This window comes from Chelmon rostratus, chromosome 20 (assembly GCF_017976325.1).
Source record: "Chelmon rostratus isolate fCheRos1 chromosome 20, fCheRos1.pri, whole genome shotgun sequence".
NCBI lineage: Eukaryota > Metazoa > Chordata > Actinopteri > Chaetodontiformes > Chaetodontidae > Chelmon > Chelmon rostratus.
The window spans coordinates 21,478,127-21,495,042 of record NC_055677.1 but is presented as its reverse complement, the minus strand read 5'-3'; the positions used below and the strand labels follow the sequence as shown (position 1 = coordinate 21,495,042).

Genomic DNA, 16,916 nt, shown 5'->3' with positions numbered 1-16,916 from the left:
TTTCAGCCAACCAGCGTGTCAGCCTCACATCTCACCTGTCCTGTTTGGCTCGTTTGTCCACCGAGGCCACCCGTACCTCCCCGTCACCTTTGGGTCTCCCGTAGTTACTCAGAGGCTGATTCTACGGAAAAACACACGGGTTTGTCATGTACTTCCAAAGTGCTGCGAGGCCGAGATCAGCTTCTCGGCATCTGGAAAAAACGGGTGGCTTACCAGGTTTTCGATGGATTTCTGATACTGATCTATTTCTCGCAACGTCTCATTGTCCCTCTTGACTTCATTAACGTACTGAGCCAAGTCCTGCACACAAACAGAAAACAACACAGCATCTCTTTTGAATTTTGTTTCATTTAAGATGTAGCTTTCACCAAATCCTCGTTCTTTCCCTTCATGCTGTTTTTTCCATCCTCAAATCTAACCACTGCAGATGCGGCTCGTAAACTCCAATAAGGCACTGTATTTGATATTGGCCTATACAAATACACTTGACTTGAAAAAGGACGGGACTCTCAGCTTTTGAACAGCCTTTGAGGGTTACAAAATGAGCAGGACTTATAAATGCTGCATTCACTGGAAGATTCATTTATTTATGTGTAGTCAAAAGTTGTGGACATGCGATGACTTGCAATGAAGTGCAATATCTTCAATATCAGACATGAAAGTCTCTTTTCAGACATGAAGCCAACGCAAGCTTTCATTGCAACATGGCACTAGGTAGAGGGAAAATATTATTCAGCACAAATTTATAATTATTTGATGAAATGACACCCACGTAGTCCCAGTCTTCATACATAATAACAAAGAAGGTTCTTTTTTTTTTATTCTTGCTAATTTATTCGTGAATATTCAGTTTAAAAGACTTGACACCAAAGGGAAAAATGTGAACTGTGCACTCTAAACGGTTCATGCTGGAAGAGCGAGCGTGAATGTAGCTCTGGGATGGACCTTCCACTCGGCGCATGCTGAGATAAGTGTGTGTGGAAATAAAATAAACTGGATAAACTGATGCTGTACCTTCATGGCGTCCAATGCCATCCGCAGATTACTCTTGTCGGTGGCGTCATGAGTGTGTTTCACCAGCTCCTGTTGGACAGAAACAAATCACACACACAAAATATAAGTCGGCAAGAGTCCTACGACAACGCCTCTTTCAAAAAATCACAGGATACATACACTCCAGCCACACATGAGAGCGTAATGCCTTGGCTCTTGATATAAAATGAAAACGGTTACTGTGAAAAGAACCCTGTTCTGAAATAAATCAGATATTGTGTGTGTGTGTGTGTGTATGTGTGCACTCATCTATTGCAGGCGTGTGTGTGCAAGTGTGTATCTGAAATTGCTTGCCAGCGCCTGGCTGCAGCGTAAACAAGACATCTAGACCTCAGCAGTGGAGGATAAGGAAGGATGCCATGCATGTCTCTCACACAGGCCCATACAAACTGTGTCCACACACACACACACACACACACACACACACACACACACACACACACACACACACACACAGTGAGCCGCTAAGGGAGATATATATGTCTGCATGGCACTGCTCAAATCCCTGTTGTCAGTCAAGCTCGACCTGGGCATTATTATCAGTAGCAAGACGGCAGAGTCCCATTTATCAAGGCTCGCTCCCACCTCCACACCTCCACAGAGATACAGAGGAAGGGAGTGGTCGCAATGATAGACCGTACATGACGGACTCATTGAGGGAATCGAGTCGCGGTGTGTTCGGCGGGGGCGAAGGAGAGAAAGACTGATGACAATAAAAGAGAGAAAGAAAGAAGCAGAAGAGAGAGGAACTCAGGGAGCGAAGGGAAGTGACAAGACATTAGTTGTACAGATTCTGGCTGTCACCATGTGGGAAAGTAACCCAGCGGAGGCTTTATGCAGCGGAGCCGACTATTGTCCGGCTGTTCAGCGGGGATCTCAGCCCATGTTGACACAACACAATCTCTTTATTCCTACAGGTCTTTATTCCTTTTGGTGGGTCATTTGTGTTGCATGCAAACATGAGGGGGTGAGATTAAGGTTTCAGAGAGACTTCAGCAGGGCTTTTTCTTGAAAGCCCCTGGTATAGGCTCAGCTCATTTCTGACTCAATGTAACAAGAAAAAGGTGAGAAACTACAGACAACATATCTGTCATTCATGTGGGAAGGAAATATGAGCTGTCACACCTGTATTAAATGCATCTACCATACCTGTAGAGAGTCACAGGCAACAAAAAGCAATACATACTGACAGCAAAGAAAGTTAATTAAAATAGTATACGCAACTGAATGGCTAATTGTAATATTGAACTAATATTGAATGCTCATTGTTGTGCACTTGGACTTACACAAGCAAATTTCCAGACGGTAATTTCAAAACCTAGTTCTTTGTTTTCTTTTGTTTTTTAATTTTAACAAATTGTGGTTGAAAAGTCGAGCCCACAGAGGTTTCCAGGCTCTTGTCTGACGCCTCGTTTCTTTATCCTTGGCAGCTCAAACGTTCAAGTTGGAATGTTTCATCTTTTTCATCTCCAACAAATGGCCAATTCATCCCGAGCAACTCTAACATTGTTGGCCTGAAACGAAATATCGCACAGCTTGAAGTTATCCACTGAAAATTCCAAAGAGCGGCAGCCATGTACATTCAGTGGTAATCAAATCTGACAAGTAAGTGTTCAGCTGCTTTTAAGATTCCAAACCTTTTTTTTTGCCTTTTTTTGCTTGCATATAACCTCCTAAATCACACCATCCTGCACTCGTTTCTCCTCCGAGGTTCAACATTAGCATACACAATTAACAAAAAAAATCAGTCGAATAACACACACTGCATAATCTCTCCCTGTGGATGACCAGCCGAGTGGAGCAGGAAGAGTCACCTGTCACCTCCACACCCACGCAGACATCCATCTTTTCACCAGGAGAAACACTGCTGCTTCTCTCTGCACAGCAAACGCACATGTACACCTTCAACCTCTTTGACTCAAGTGTGCAGTGTGTGCATTAGACTAAAAGGATAGGCCGTGCTCACACACATACGTGTCATCATAGACAGGCCTCTTATATGCAATCAATTAAAAAACGATGAGATCTTTTGGACCATTAAAAAGTCTAAACGTCTCCATTTGCAGTCACATGTTACTATGCTGACTATGTCCTGAGTTTCCACAGCCTCACTCCAGCTGCAAATTCAGATTGTCACCACTTCAAAAATACTTCACCTCTCTGTCTGCCTCTCTTTAGTTGTTTGTCTGCTCTCTCTTTCAGCCCTCACTTCACTTTCTCTCGCCTCACTCTTCATTGTCTCGATCAGATGACAATTATTTGCGGGTCATTTCAGACTGAGCGTCATGAAGCAGCCGCAGAAATAGATGAGAGAGGAGCGTCAGAGCCTCAAGGACGAAGCAGGGGAGGAGAGGGAAACACGATCAACAGCACCACCTAGTGGCTGCGAGCCCTGCTGCACATAAAGTCTGATTGGCAATGATGGAGCCTGATGAATCAAAATGTCCCGGATGGGGCCCTGTCACTCACTGACAGTCCACTGTAAAGTCAATGAAGATTTTAAATTTGAAGCTTCTGTCCAACTTTGATCTTTTACAATGACAGTGACGGAAGACTTTACACCTGGAAGACTTCTGCTGGAAATACGTAGTAGTAGAAAAGTGAAGAGAGCTTATTACATAGGCGCGATGCACAGTGGTCCTGAGCTCCTTCACTTAAAGGAAAGAACAAAATGGGTTATTGTAAGTAAAAGTCCTGCTTTCAAATGTTTACTTGAGTGAAAAGCAGAAGTATTATTACATATACTTACAGTATGAAAAGTAAAAGTATTCATTACTACTTTCAAAGTGTCACATTACATGTGTTACCATGTGTGCAGCATTTTAAGGCTGCAGCTGGTCGAGGTGGAGCTAATTTTAACTACTTTGTATTCTGCTTGGTTTCATTTCCATTCCTCTTTGACAAAGTTAAGGAGGGTCAGAGGTCGTTGAGAAGGTAATAGGACATAATGGAAGTGACACTGCCACATGCTCGATTCTGTTTTCACCAAGAACACGAAGGCAAACAAGGAGATGATAACATCAGCACATCTATATTTATCTAATATTTACTTCTTCTTTTTTTAGTGCAAAAACAAAAGCAGCTAGTGACTTTATAGAGTGACTTTACAACAGTGATAGAAAGAAATGTGCAAGGACAGACATGGAAAACAGAGAAAGAAACCGTGACATGATACATACTGTATATAAAACTATACAATCAAGGATGAAATAATTAAATTAATGTAATAGCAGTGTTTTAGAGGAAATCTGTTAATGGCACAAGTGTTTTTGTGTATGATTGTGTGTGTATGGGAGAGAATTAAAAATAACGGCAATAATGATACATGAAACAAAAAAATACAATAATAAATAAATACTACTGATATTTAGAAATGTCAGCTGTTGTAGTGGTGGTCTTTTGGTGTGTCTATTGTACAGCTGAAGTATGGAGGCAGGCACTGATGCCACCAGCAGTAGGGGCAGGATATTATGTGGGTGACAATGTAAATGTATGTACAGTACATTGGTTTGTGTTACACGTGTAGGCAAGTGATGCTGATGAATGGGGCCCAACATGTGTGAAATGAATCTATTTGGTCATTTTTAATGCTAGTTGACCAGTGTGGGATGTTAACATATCAGCTGTGTTTGCAGACCTTCTATGCATTCATTTTTGTTCTATGCTGTCCTTTTTTCTGCACAAACAAACATGCAGCTACAAGTCTGATTTATCATTTTGTCACTTTTACAAAATATAAAGATGCTAGAAAACCAAGGAAAATGACAGACATGCCCACAAAAATGCACAAATCTTTTAAATATAATAAAATGAAATCAACTGAAGAATGTAAGAAAAGAAAATATTCTGTATTATACATACAGTTGTGCTACTATAAATACAGCAGGCTTCACGTGTTCACAGATGAAAAGATGAACTTCAGAGGGTTTGGAACACTCATGCAGAAAAAAAGAAAACCAAACCTATCCGACCTACCTGGTTTCCAACAGTTACAGCACTAATTGGAAGGCTGTGGCTTTACATCATGATGACATACCAACTTTATGAAAACAGCAGAACAGAAATAGTAGAGTACAGGCTGGAGTGCTGTACCTGCAGGAGGAGGTGATACTTCAAGACTCGCTGCATAGGAACCACTAGCAGATCCCTCAGTGTGAATTTGCCGTAGTTAGCTCTCTTTGAACATTCCTGTGAGAAGACAACAAAGAAAAGATGTCAGAAGATTATCTTAGAAATTACACATGTATATATGCAGCCAATGAAGAAAACTAGTCAGGGAGTATGCAGTGTTTATCCTGTGAATCCCATACGATTTCCAGGGGCTTTCAATTAAAAACAACAGAGCTTGGTTTAACTTTCTAAAGGAGGAGTCTAAAGGAGGAAACTCTTAGAGCTTAATAAAAAAACTCAGCGCTATTTCATGCTGTCTGCCGAGGTGTCATCACCTGCAATGCCCCAGGTGTACACTTGAGGGCATTCTCTGACCGTTCTGAGATGCTGAGAAATGAGCTCATGAAACGATGACTTACTGACACTACAAACGTTTTACCTCGAGCTTCATGCGTACGTCCTCTCTGTCTTTGCAGATGTAGTCGAGGGTGGCGATGGCTGTTTCCACATGGCTGCAGTATTTCCCATAGATCAACAACCTGGGACATGAAGACACAGCAAGAGGACTAGAGAGGACACCAAGGTAGCTAAACTTTTCTGAAAACAGTATGTAAGACCTAAAAGGCCACTTCAATCTCAGATGTAAGTGGAGTTAAGACCTACTTAATAACTAATAACAAAACATAATCCTGAACTGGATGCAGCTAATCAGAAACAAATAGCCCTCTTCCAAATCAGTCTTAATGTGAACACACAGTACAAAGAAACCTGTCATTGCTTGATGACCTGTAGCAACTGTTCAAAAGTTTCTTGTGTTGTCTCGTTTTACAGAAATCTTAAGAGCTTGCGTACAGAATACAGGAAGAAGAGGAGGTTAGAAAGTTCATAGTCTACCTCTCTTTGAAAGTGATGAAGATCTGGTAAAGGTTCTGGGCACTTCTGTGGTGGACTGAGTCTTGGATTTCCAGCAGTAAACATTTGTGAACTTTAACCAGTTCCTGAAACACAACAGCAAAGATCTAGCACTGACCATGTAAGCATTTTAGCATGCAGATGATAGCATTAGCTCAAAGCTCCTAAAAGTCTGCCTAATGCATACAAGCATAAAAGCACCGCTAGCATGGCTGTAGACTCTCGTAGTCCTGTTACCATTTTCAGTGTATTTAATACACATTTAATGCTGCGTAAACAGTTTTTGTTTTTTTTTTGTTTTTTTAAAAAGCCATATTGAAGATCATCTGATTGAAAGTGTGGAATTCATTTATGATTAATTTGATCATTCACGCCTGTGCTTGGCAAAATGTCGTCAGTGAAAAAGGCCCTGCAATAACGAATTTTGTGACTCCAAGTTGACCACCCAGCAGGATTGTTAGACTATAAGGTATAAAGTAAAGAGAATGACTTACCGGGATATTCACAAACATCTTTTCCATCTCGGCCATGGATAAAAACATGGTGAGGGGCGTCATAAAGTGCTGCAGCAGAGAGAGAGAATACAAGGGAATGAAGCTCGTCCTCTCTGGAGTGAGAGTGGGAAAGTCATTTTGCGAGACGCTATTACATTATGGGGCCAGGTTGCAAAGAGCTGCAGTCAGCAAAAACAAGGAGGACTGTCAGGGTCACGACAATAATCTCATTTTCAGAGTTTGCAATTTAATGATTTCCTCTCAGAAAACTCCCTCCGTATAGTCCCCTCTACATCTCAAAGGAGCGGGCGAGAGCACCAACTGAACTCCACCATCCACTTCATATTGAAAGTCATCTACTGAGATTCTCCGCTGGGAAATCTGGCAAGGTCTTTTTCCAGACGTGAACGTGCACAAAAGGGAGAAGACAAGTAGCTGTGGCTGGGGGGTAAGAGACGGCAGGCCTCCCACGGTCCTGCAAAAGTGCAGGGTAAGGTGGAAAATGTCCACCACAAAAGGGCTTTTCTCACAGTTCTGGTCTTTAGGTGCAGTTTGCTCTAAGCAGTGCTGGGATTAGTCATTACCCAACGCTAATTTAAAAAAACTAAAACATATTCTTTCACTCATTTCACTCCTGGAGTACACATTCGTTAGAAAACTTATTATGTTTTTCCATTATGCCCCCAAAACAGGTCATTACAGTCAGTTTCACACGTTGCAAGTGATAAGGAGGCTAAATTGATTTTTGGTGCTCTTGTCACCCTTTAACTGCATAAAATCAGTGGAGTGGGACTATTTCCACCTTAAGAAAGTTAACTTTACTTTCATTTTTGATGCACTGTAGTTGAGCGTGGCCTCTTGGAGAACACAGAGAACGAAGAACAGTTCAGATTATGTCAGACATTTGTGGGAAAATAAAAGTTTGATTTGTAGTCTTAAGTAGTTCTTAAAACTGAGGAAGTGTGTGCTAATTAATGTGATAGAGAAAAGGAAAAAGAATCCTGCTACTCTTATTTAGATTCCTTTCTTTCTTTCTCTACTTTTTTGCCATTTTTCCATGTGAAACACTAAATGGTTTTGCTTCTTCGGGTCTCTAACAGTTATTATATTTAAACAATCTGACAAAGGAGAAAATCAATTCAGGTAAACTGGGGTCACATGCAGACACTGCTTTATTCTAGGGGGTCATCACCTGGACATTTCTGGAAGCACAGATCTAAGTAACATTATTTGTAAGCTTTAACAACTAATTTACCCACATACTTTGCCACACACTTGTGACTTTCTTCTTACACGTAAAATCTAAACTCCTGCAGCATCAGTGGATAACAGCACACACACATTTGTATTCTCAACATCTCATGTGTGCACTATAAGAAGAAAAAGAATGAGTATAAATGCCCAGGATAAAGCCTTGTACTTTGAGTCATTATAAAGCAATATGATAAAGCCCTGTCAGTCATTACCTTCTCTATAGACTCCAGGGTCTCAGTGTATTTCTCCTCCGTCTGCTTGATCTCTGTTAAACAGCAGCTCCTGATGTCAGTCTCTGCCTGCTTCTGGAACGCCTAAACACACACACACACACACACACACACACTGTTACTATGTGTCAGCACTGTCTTCAACCAGATGTAGTCTGTACAACCCTTTGAGCAAGGTCAGAGATTCACACATGCGAGCTAGACTAGATGCCAATTATGACAGAGTAGATAGGTACCATCAGTTTTTACTTAACAAAGCATGTATAAGGCTGAATGCAGAAAAATATCAAATGTGGAATACTACAGAGTGAATGATATGAAAAAAAAGCTTAAATGTCATTTCATTGAAGGTAGACGGACAGTTTGAGCATCAAGGTTGATGCTGCTTTCTTTCTTTTTGTACAGTTTTACTAAATACAATGTAAAGTCATAGTAAAAGTAATATAACAATCGTGTTGTACCCTAAAGCTCCGCAAAGTAATTTCACACACCAGCAGCCCAGAAAAAGCAACAAGACATCATTTTCTAGACTTCAGTTCTCAGATTTAGCGGAGATACTGTGTATGCTAATGAGAGCCAACAGCTGATTAGCTTTGGGGAAAAAGCTAGCCTGGTTTGTCCAAAGGTATAAACCTACTAGCACGCTGAAAGATGACTAATTAACACGTTATATCTTGTTTGTTTAAACTACAAAAAAACTGAAGATGAAAAACTACAAGTGGCAGTTTTATTTCCATTTTTACCTCCATTGGTTGATGGACTCCAGGAAGTCACTGCGCCCGGGCAAGAAATAGTCCCACATAACCATCCGTGAAACCACCGTGTGTCATTTTCACACTTCAGCTTAGTACAGATTAGACAAACAAGATGCAGGCTATCGTATTTTGTTCATTAGTGAGCTTTGGAGGTGCTAGTAAGCAGTCTTTGTTGCGTTTGCACAGAGTCGTGCTAGCTTCCAGCCTTTATGCTAGGCTAAGCTAATCAGCTCCTGGCTGTAGCTTCATATTTAGTTAGTGTACACATATGAGAGTGGTATCAATTGTCTTAACCGCCTCCATCAAGAAATAAGCTTATTTCTTGAAATGTCAAACTATTTCTTTAAAACAGATGGTGACTCAATGTGCCGTGTCACTAACAGAGTAAACCTTCATCAATGAGGCGTGGTAATGATGTGAGTGAAGTTAAAGAGAGCAGGACTGACCGGAGGAGGGATGGCTTCTGTCTTCATCAGGTCCTCATAGATCTCTCCTCCATCTTCATCGTCATACACGCAGTCATACAGATCCTCCTCATCCTCCACCCCCTTCTCACTGCAGCACACACAATAAAATACAGAGTACTGACATTGCATTGCATCACACTGCTGTTTGAGTTTTACTGCGAGTGGCTTTTTACTCCTCATGACAACCACATGAAAGGGTCACACAAAAACACACACAGTTCTGGTTTTTACGGGAGTGGATTTAAATACTATACTACCAATCATGTTAGTCAGGAACAACACTTAATCCATGGCTGTGAAAGTGGCTCAGACACACACACACACATGCACGCAAAGACTTTAACGCCACAGGCCTGTTCTGACTGCTCACATCTGAGCCAATTACTGTACCTCAGCAGCTGGGCTAGCGTGACATGTCTCAGTGCTTGTGTGTTCTTGTCCTTTTTATATATGTGTCTTAGGACCAAAAGTCCTCGAGAGGAAAGAAACATGAGGACAGACCTGTCAAAGAGGGACCTCTACAGGGTGCATGTAAAGGAATTAGACTTGTAAGAGTGCAGGGATATTAGGGTGAGGTGAGGGTGAGGCTTATGCATGGACTGGGTCTGCATACACCCGTACACACAAGCCTGACAGGATGCCTCTGGACAGCCAAATGATCCATATGTTCAAGGCAACTTATCCGCTGAACTGAGAGATGTGGAGTGATAGTGAAGCCCTCAATGGTTAGTTCATTTAAATGATATATAGGTTGGTCTTCCAGCTGTGTGAAGATTGATGAAATTACATTAATATTAGGTGCAAAAATTGCAGAGACTATAATTTTTATTTGCATAGAAAAAACAAGTAGCAACAAATAACTGTGTACAAGTATGCTTGTATATATAGTTATATGCGTTATACAATGACAGTATTTTCATACATTCATTCATCCAATCAAATGTCTTTTGACACAACCTGCCATCATATAAAACTGCGCTTGACTGTTAGGGTTAGGGGTCAGGGTTACCCTAGTATAGTACAAATGAGTTGTGCTTCTGTCACATGACACACTTCTGTATCTTTGTTTTTCTCTGTGCAGTGACATCATGTTGCATATTTAGTCATTGGTATTTATATAGTCAAAATTTATTTTGCATTTTTTATTCTCTCCGCTATTCCTGCTATTGCTTGCTGTCTGCAACGCCCTAATTTCCCCAGCAGGGGATGAATAAAGTTTTATTTTATCTTATCTTGTTGTAATGTTATATATATATACTTTTATAAGTACTAGCTACATGTAACCACTGTTAAAGTAATGCTGTACTGTAATTCCACTTGTTTGTCTGTAACAGTGACTGAAATTTAAATGTCCTTGTTCCTCATTACTTTTGTCAAATGTGAAAATAGTGAAAAAACTTTAACTTAACTTAGCAGCTTGTCCATCCAGCATCCTGCTTTTCTTTACAAAATCCTACTGTCTAACCCATAGACATATAAATGTAGATGCCTCATCAAGTGGGTTGGCCCGTTGCTGCGAAACGTCAGTGTGTCCGCCATGTTGGATGAGGCAGATCTGCCTGTAAACTAATGCAAGGAAGTGGACCGAACTTTACGAAGGGCCTTTCTACAAAGTGATTTAAGTTAATATGTTTTATCTACCCATTCACACACACTAATATATTTGGAAGACAAATATGCATCAAAAACAACGTATGTAACTTTTAATATGATGATTAGAAATGTTTACTCCTTTTGTGTTTAGGACATAGATAAGCACCAAACCAACAGTATTTTTCTGGTGATTTTATGAGATTTACTGCTACCAATGTAGGTAACACTGTTATTGTGATAATAAATATTGAAATTTTTATATTAAACATCTGTGTTTATGATAACCAGATCCTGAAATGTAAATGTGACAGCTGGGTTTTCTGAATAAAGAGCATGAATGTTTACATTTAACTGATTTTCATGAATCATTTTGATATTCAGTGATTGATGAACACACATACACACACACATATTGTATATACATATTATATATATACATACATACATACATACATCTATGCAACTACTCTGTGTGTGTGTGTGTGTGTGTGTATATGTGTGTGTGTGTGTGTGTTTCTAAGCTAAAAACCTTGGAAAAGAATGGTCTTGCACAGCTTTTTCCATGTGTTGCCACTCTGCAACTGTTCAGAGTTCAGTGTTCAGTTTGGCAATGTGGTGCAGCCTCCGTTTGTGGAAGACAGACATAACTAGTGACAACAGCACAAAGTGGTGGATGTCAATCCCAAACTGTGTATCTTGAACGTGCCCGAACAGAAAAAAACACATCCTCAGAGCCAATCTCAGCCCAGACAAACTGACAGATCAAGGCCACTTTGACAGCTTGCCCTGACACTGACTGGCAAATAAACCTCTCAGCTGATCTGACCACCTTTACTGCGCCCACAGAAGGAGTCATCAGTCCTCCTTTGTTTTTAACTGTGAGCAAGTGGTAGCTCTGATCAAATGATGTGGGTAACACATCAGTCACAAAGCTACCACGGCACACACCAACACACCGACTGTTTGCTTTTGCCACATCCAATGTGGCGGTGACGTCAACATATGATTCAGTGCTCAATGCGGCGTCTATTTATGTATGTCTGTGGTCTAACCAAGACAATACAAGTGTAGCCTACAGGTAGAAAGACTCATAGCTGCCCTCTGGTGGTCGGGAGTATTAATAACGTCTATTGCTACAGTAACATTGGGCACAATGACGGACAAAATTTGACAGTGTGTTGGTCCACACTGTGCTAAAGCAACACTAAAATAACCTAGCTATGTGTGCATTAATAAGACAGTTGAAGTAGACATTTAAGTAAGGTTCAAGTTACTTTCCTGAGTACCTAATTACTCTTATGCGCAGTAATTACTTAACTAATTCAGTTACTTCTTTGAGAAGCAACTATTAACTATAACTAATGACATTTTACAGTAACACAACAGTCCATGTAAATACACCACAAAAAACAACTAACCAGGGTCATTTCCCTCTGGTGTGTAAAGTAGAAAAAGGTGATACTGAAGGCTCCTGTTGGGTGAACGAGTACGTCTCTGCGTCTGTGTGTGTTTTTCTGTACATGCTGTGCCTGTTTGATAGCAGCTGAGCAGATGGGAGTTGAGAGCAGAACATGGCTCTGTTCGGTGTGATCCAGGCTGCCACTTCCACCTCCCATCCACCGCTGGCTGCTGTCAGGCTGCTGTTTTTCTCTGTCGCTGCTGTCTAGTGGTCTGCTTCCAACTCCAGGAGCTGTCAGCGCTAAGCATAGACCAGAGCACCGTGTCAGTGGAAGGCTTCCCTGCAGCACTTTTACTGAACGATTATCTGCCTTCACCCACTTACATTACCACACAAGTTAAGGTAGCGCTGTCTTTCAAAAAAGACTAAAAAATATCCGATAATTTTCCATATTTATAAATGGTTTATGATGAGGTCTAGGAAGTTAGACTCATGTTTTGATAAGAGCATCCTATGAATACGAAAAATGGTGAAAGGAAAAATATTGGCAAAAATATGTGCAATTGGCAACTGACAGCTAAAATGCCAAAATATTTCCAACTATATATTCTTCAAAATCCATATGAACCCACCCACAGTCAGGCCTCTAAACATCTTTCACATTCAGTTTTTATTGCTGGATTGCATTTAGGTAAAGGGCTTTGCAAGGCATTGTGCCACGAGTCCTGTGTGCAGTGTAGGTGGGTTATGCAATGTTATGATTTTGTTCCTTGTTCCCTTTCAAAAGTAAAAAACGCCTTATTTGCTGTTTTGATAAAGTTACTACAGAATAAGATTGTTGAAAACATCAATCATAAGTAGGTTAGCTGTCATCGTGTGTTAAGTGCAAGGCCTTAAAAATGATCAAGCCACAAGCTCACACGACTTGTTGTTAACTACAAAAAGAGTCTGGGAAGCTCATGCTGAAAGCCTTAGAGGATGTGGCTGCCTTCCAGTCAACACCCAGGGAACAAATGTTGTCCCGCGCCCACAACAGCCTGTTATTTATAAGCGTAGGGAAACGAGAGACCAAGTCGACAAATTGGAATGAAGTTGAAAATCCTCACAAGCATGTAGAAGGGAAAGGTGAAATGAGAGGAGAGGAGAGGAAGCACATACTCTATAAGGTCCTCCAGGTGGTTGTAGATATCTTCATCTTCAACACTCTCCTCAGATGGAAATGGCCTTTGAGGGGAAAACAGAAAGCTTCTGTATTAGGCTTAAAATCATATATATATATAAATATACAATAAAAATATAATCACATTGCTCCTAAAAAAATAATAATTGTATATAATAAACGTGTGTGTGTTGTACCTGATTCCAGTCTGCTGTGCGATCACTGTGTGGGACAGTTTGGATAGAGCATCCATCACCTGCAATGGAAATAAGGATGTGTTATTTTATTAATATTATTTACTTTCTAAAAAGCACACAGTGCCTGGAGGGAAAGATGGAGATCCGTGACTCATACATTTGTTGTTTGGGTCCTGGTGCTCTCATGCAGCTGCAATGCTCAAAGGACACACATGAGGGCAGTATTCTCCAACACTCCAACACCGCTACTGATCCGTACTGTAAGTGAGCTCAAGCTAATTTACACTCTGAGACAGAGGTTGTATATATACATGATAATATAACTTTCATTTCATGTCTCTACGTGGCAAATTTTATGTTGAGCTGCACCTAAAATCATAACCTCATTCACATATGTTTAGAATAATGAGAGAGCAATGAGAGAGGTGTTGGATGAGAGAGGGATAATGTTGCGACTCACTGCTCATACAGTCATCAGTTAGCACCACCGCAGGAGCAGAGCGCAGTCACATGACCTGATCAGTAATTGATCGTGCTGTGAAGTTAAGCGTGTGCTCTTGTGGGCTGACATGATTGCTATTAGTATGACATGTAATTTCACGCCGCTGTGCTCAGTCCTGCCAGTGCCCTTGACCCTGCGTGTGTGTGTGTGTGTGACCTGCTCGACTGATAATCACAGCAGAACTCACCTGCTGAACGAACGACACAGCTTTATTATCTGAGTCTTTATTATGAGCTCTGCTCATTCACGCTCATTCGCAAGCTGGCAAACGGCCCGCAGACCTCTTTTCGTGGGCCATCCGACCACTGACATAACACGACATGCCGATAAAAACACGCCTGCACGCTCGCATTCACACACACACACACATCACAGATGCAGCGTAGATACATTTGGCCTGGAGCATAAGCTCTCACAGATCAATACTGATCACACAACTGGCCCTTCCCTTCCCCCACCAGTAACCAGAATAAAGACTGGTGCTCCACTGAGACGAGTAATGTAACATGTTGCGTGTTCCAGGTGTAAAATGTATGTTTGTCCACTGTAGGATGTTGAAGATTAATGGACTTTAGCTGTTTTCAGTATCAGTATTGATTGTTTTTAACCAGAGGGCTCTCTGATTTAAGGATCCTTAACAGATAAGCACACGAGTGTTAATCAAGTGCACATAGGCAATCAATCAAACTGGATCACATCCATCAAACAGAAGGTGGATGACACTGACGGGCATTTCAGAAATCAGTCACAATCTGACACGGACGAAGCATTTTCCCATCTCAAACATTAAGATGCATCGGAGGCGGCGGGGCAGTATTAACACCGCGAAACACAAACTCAAGCTGCGTTCGTTGGTTGTAGCTCTGCTCAAAGGGAAATCCGTTAGCGGTGAGCAGCCGTGCAGAGCTGCGTCTGTGGCAGCGCAGCAGCAGCGGTGCACCAGTGCTCCAGACCTGCATTTCTATACATTAAGTCAATCTAACAAATGAGAATCTTCCCATAATAATTCACTGACAAAAGCATGAGCTCAGCACAGACTGCAGTCCTGGAGCAGCAGCCTGGAGGGCCGACAACCTCTGCTGTCAGTGTGCCCTTCAGCAAGGGAGGGGGGATGAGAAACACACACTTTAGGCAGTTTTGAGTAGAATTGTAAACACTTTGGGACTATTTGTGATTTGTGCATTCCATCTCTTTGCATTACATTAATCCGGGGATTAGACAATGCTCAACCAACTCTACAGCATGTGCTTACAAACACGTTCATGGTCGGCGTGGCAATCCAAACACAGACGGGTATGAATGCAGACACGTTCCTGAGCGCATACTCCAAAATTCAAAGAGAGTCCTCCTCATTCCAGTTATTAATCCTCACGCAGTTATCAGACAGAGTGGACAGAGTTCTCGCTCCAATAATGAATGAAGGGCATGACATCCAGAGGCCAGCTGGCAGGTACAACATGTCCAAAAGCTGAAGATCCACCGCGTGCCGAACAGAGCTTTGGAGCCTTTCCAGTTTTAGCTGGCAGGCGATTTTCAGGAGACGACTTGTGTATAGTTGTGCTTTTTGGCTTCGCTGACTACATGAGTCACTCACATTCGCACTAAAACTGACCATCTGCACACAGCCAAGAAGACTTTCTGAAGACTCACAAGTGATACAACCATCAGCAGTGGTACAGCTAATTATAGAAATGTCAAGAAACTGTCCACAAAGGAAATGAGAGGTTTAAATTCCAAGAAGCAATATGGTATGTTTCATTTTAGCTGAAGCAAAAGCAAAAACATAATGATTATTACTGTTTTTAGAGTTGCATTATGCAAGATTGTAAAAATACATCATGATTCAGCAGTCACAAGTACTCCAGTGCAAGACCAGTACAGTATCTGTTCTGTAAAGCTACACAGAGTAACGATGAAGTCAAACTTAAAAAGCTCCAAGACCCTGCTTTAGATCTGGTGTCCAGTGTGTGCGCATAAAGCAGAGGCCACGGGCTCAGCAGCCGCGTGGCAGGTGGGCGGTGATGCAGGGGGGGCTGGCCCTTTGATGGTGGTTATTAAACCTGTGCTGTCTGACCACAGCAGCACCGCTGGATCTAATGATTCACACCACAGCAATTAAAGCAGGATGGGAGCTGTGTCCGCCCGGATGAAAGGGAGATGGGTACACTGTGTGTGTGCGCGCGCGTGCATGTGTGTGTGCAGTCACATTGTGGGACAAAAACATAATTTCATGGATTTCAGGGTGAAGACTTGGGCAAGTAGTGGCTATGGTCAGGGTAAGTCTCCGGGAAATGAATGTAAGTCTATGTAATGTCCCCAAAAATGATGGAAACATGAATGTGTGCACATGTGTGTCAGTGTGTGTGTGTGTGCATGACATGATTTCACAGTCACATTGTGGGGACTCACCTTTCTTGGGGACAAAACACTAGTTCCCATAATGTAAATTATTACATTTTAGGATGAACACTTGTGTTAAGGGTGAAGGTTATGGTTGGACAGGTACTGGTTATATCTCTGCAAAATGAATGGAATTCTCTCTAATGTCCCCAAAAGCGATGTGTGTGTTTGTGTGTGTGTGTGTATGTGCTTGCATGCTGGTGCATGTCAGTAGCAATCTGTCTGGTTCCAGTGAATTTCATTTACGCTGCATTTATTCCTGCATTGACAGACGCTGCACGTTCACGTCAAAAATTACAGCCATCTCGTTTTATATCATCATCATTTTTCACTTTGGTAAGTGGAAACAGCTTTGACACAGTAATCACACGACAGAACACTTAAACGCTGC

General features: G+C 41.5%; 1 protein-coding gene across 1 annotated transcript in view; it reads right to left on the bottom strand.

Annotated features, from left to right (window-relative positions):
• Nucleotides 1-16,916, bottom strand: part of LOC121624302 (guanine nucleotide exchange factor VAV3) — an 89,661-nt gene that overhangs the window by 37,631 nt on the left and 35,114 nt on the right. The window contains exons 3-13 of the mRNA XM_041961959.1: nt 13,624-13,682; nt 13,426-13,491; nt 9,255-9,363; nt 8,036-8,137; nt 6,570-6,638; nt 6,058-6,161; nt 5,603-5,702; nt 5,146-5,241; nt 1,015-1,083; nt 214-300; nt 36-121 (exon numbers count right to left, since the gene is read on the bottom strand). Coding sequence (XP_041817893.1) covers nt 36-121; nt 214-300; nt 1,015-1,083; nt 5,146-5,241; nt 5,603-5,702; nt 6,058-6,161; nt 6,570-6,638; nt 8,036-8,137; nt 9,255-9,363; nt 13,426-13,491; nt 13,624-13,682 — 947 coding nt within the window. The remainder of the gene's footprint in view (nt 1-35; nt 122-213; nt 301-1,014; nt 1,084-5,145; nt 5,242-5,602; nt 5,703-6,057; nt 6,162-6,569; nt 6,639-8,035; nt 8,138-9,254; nt 9,364-13,425; nt 13,492-13,623; nt 13,683-16,916) is intronic.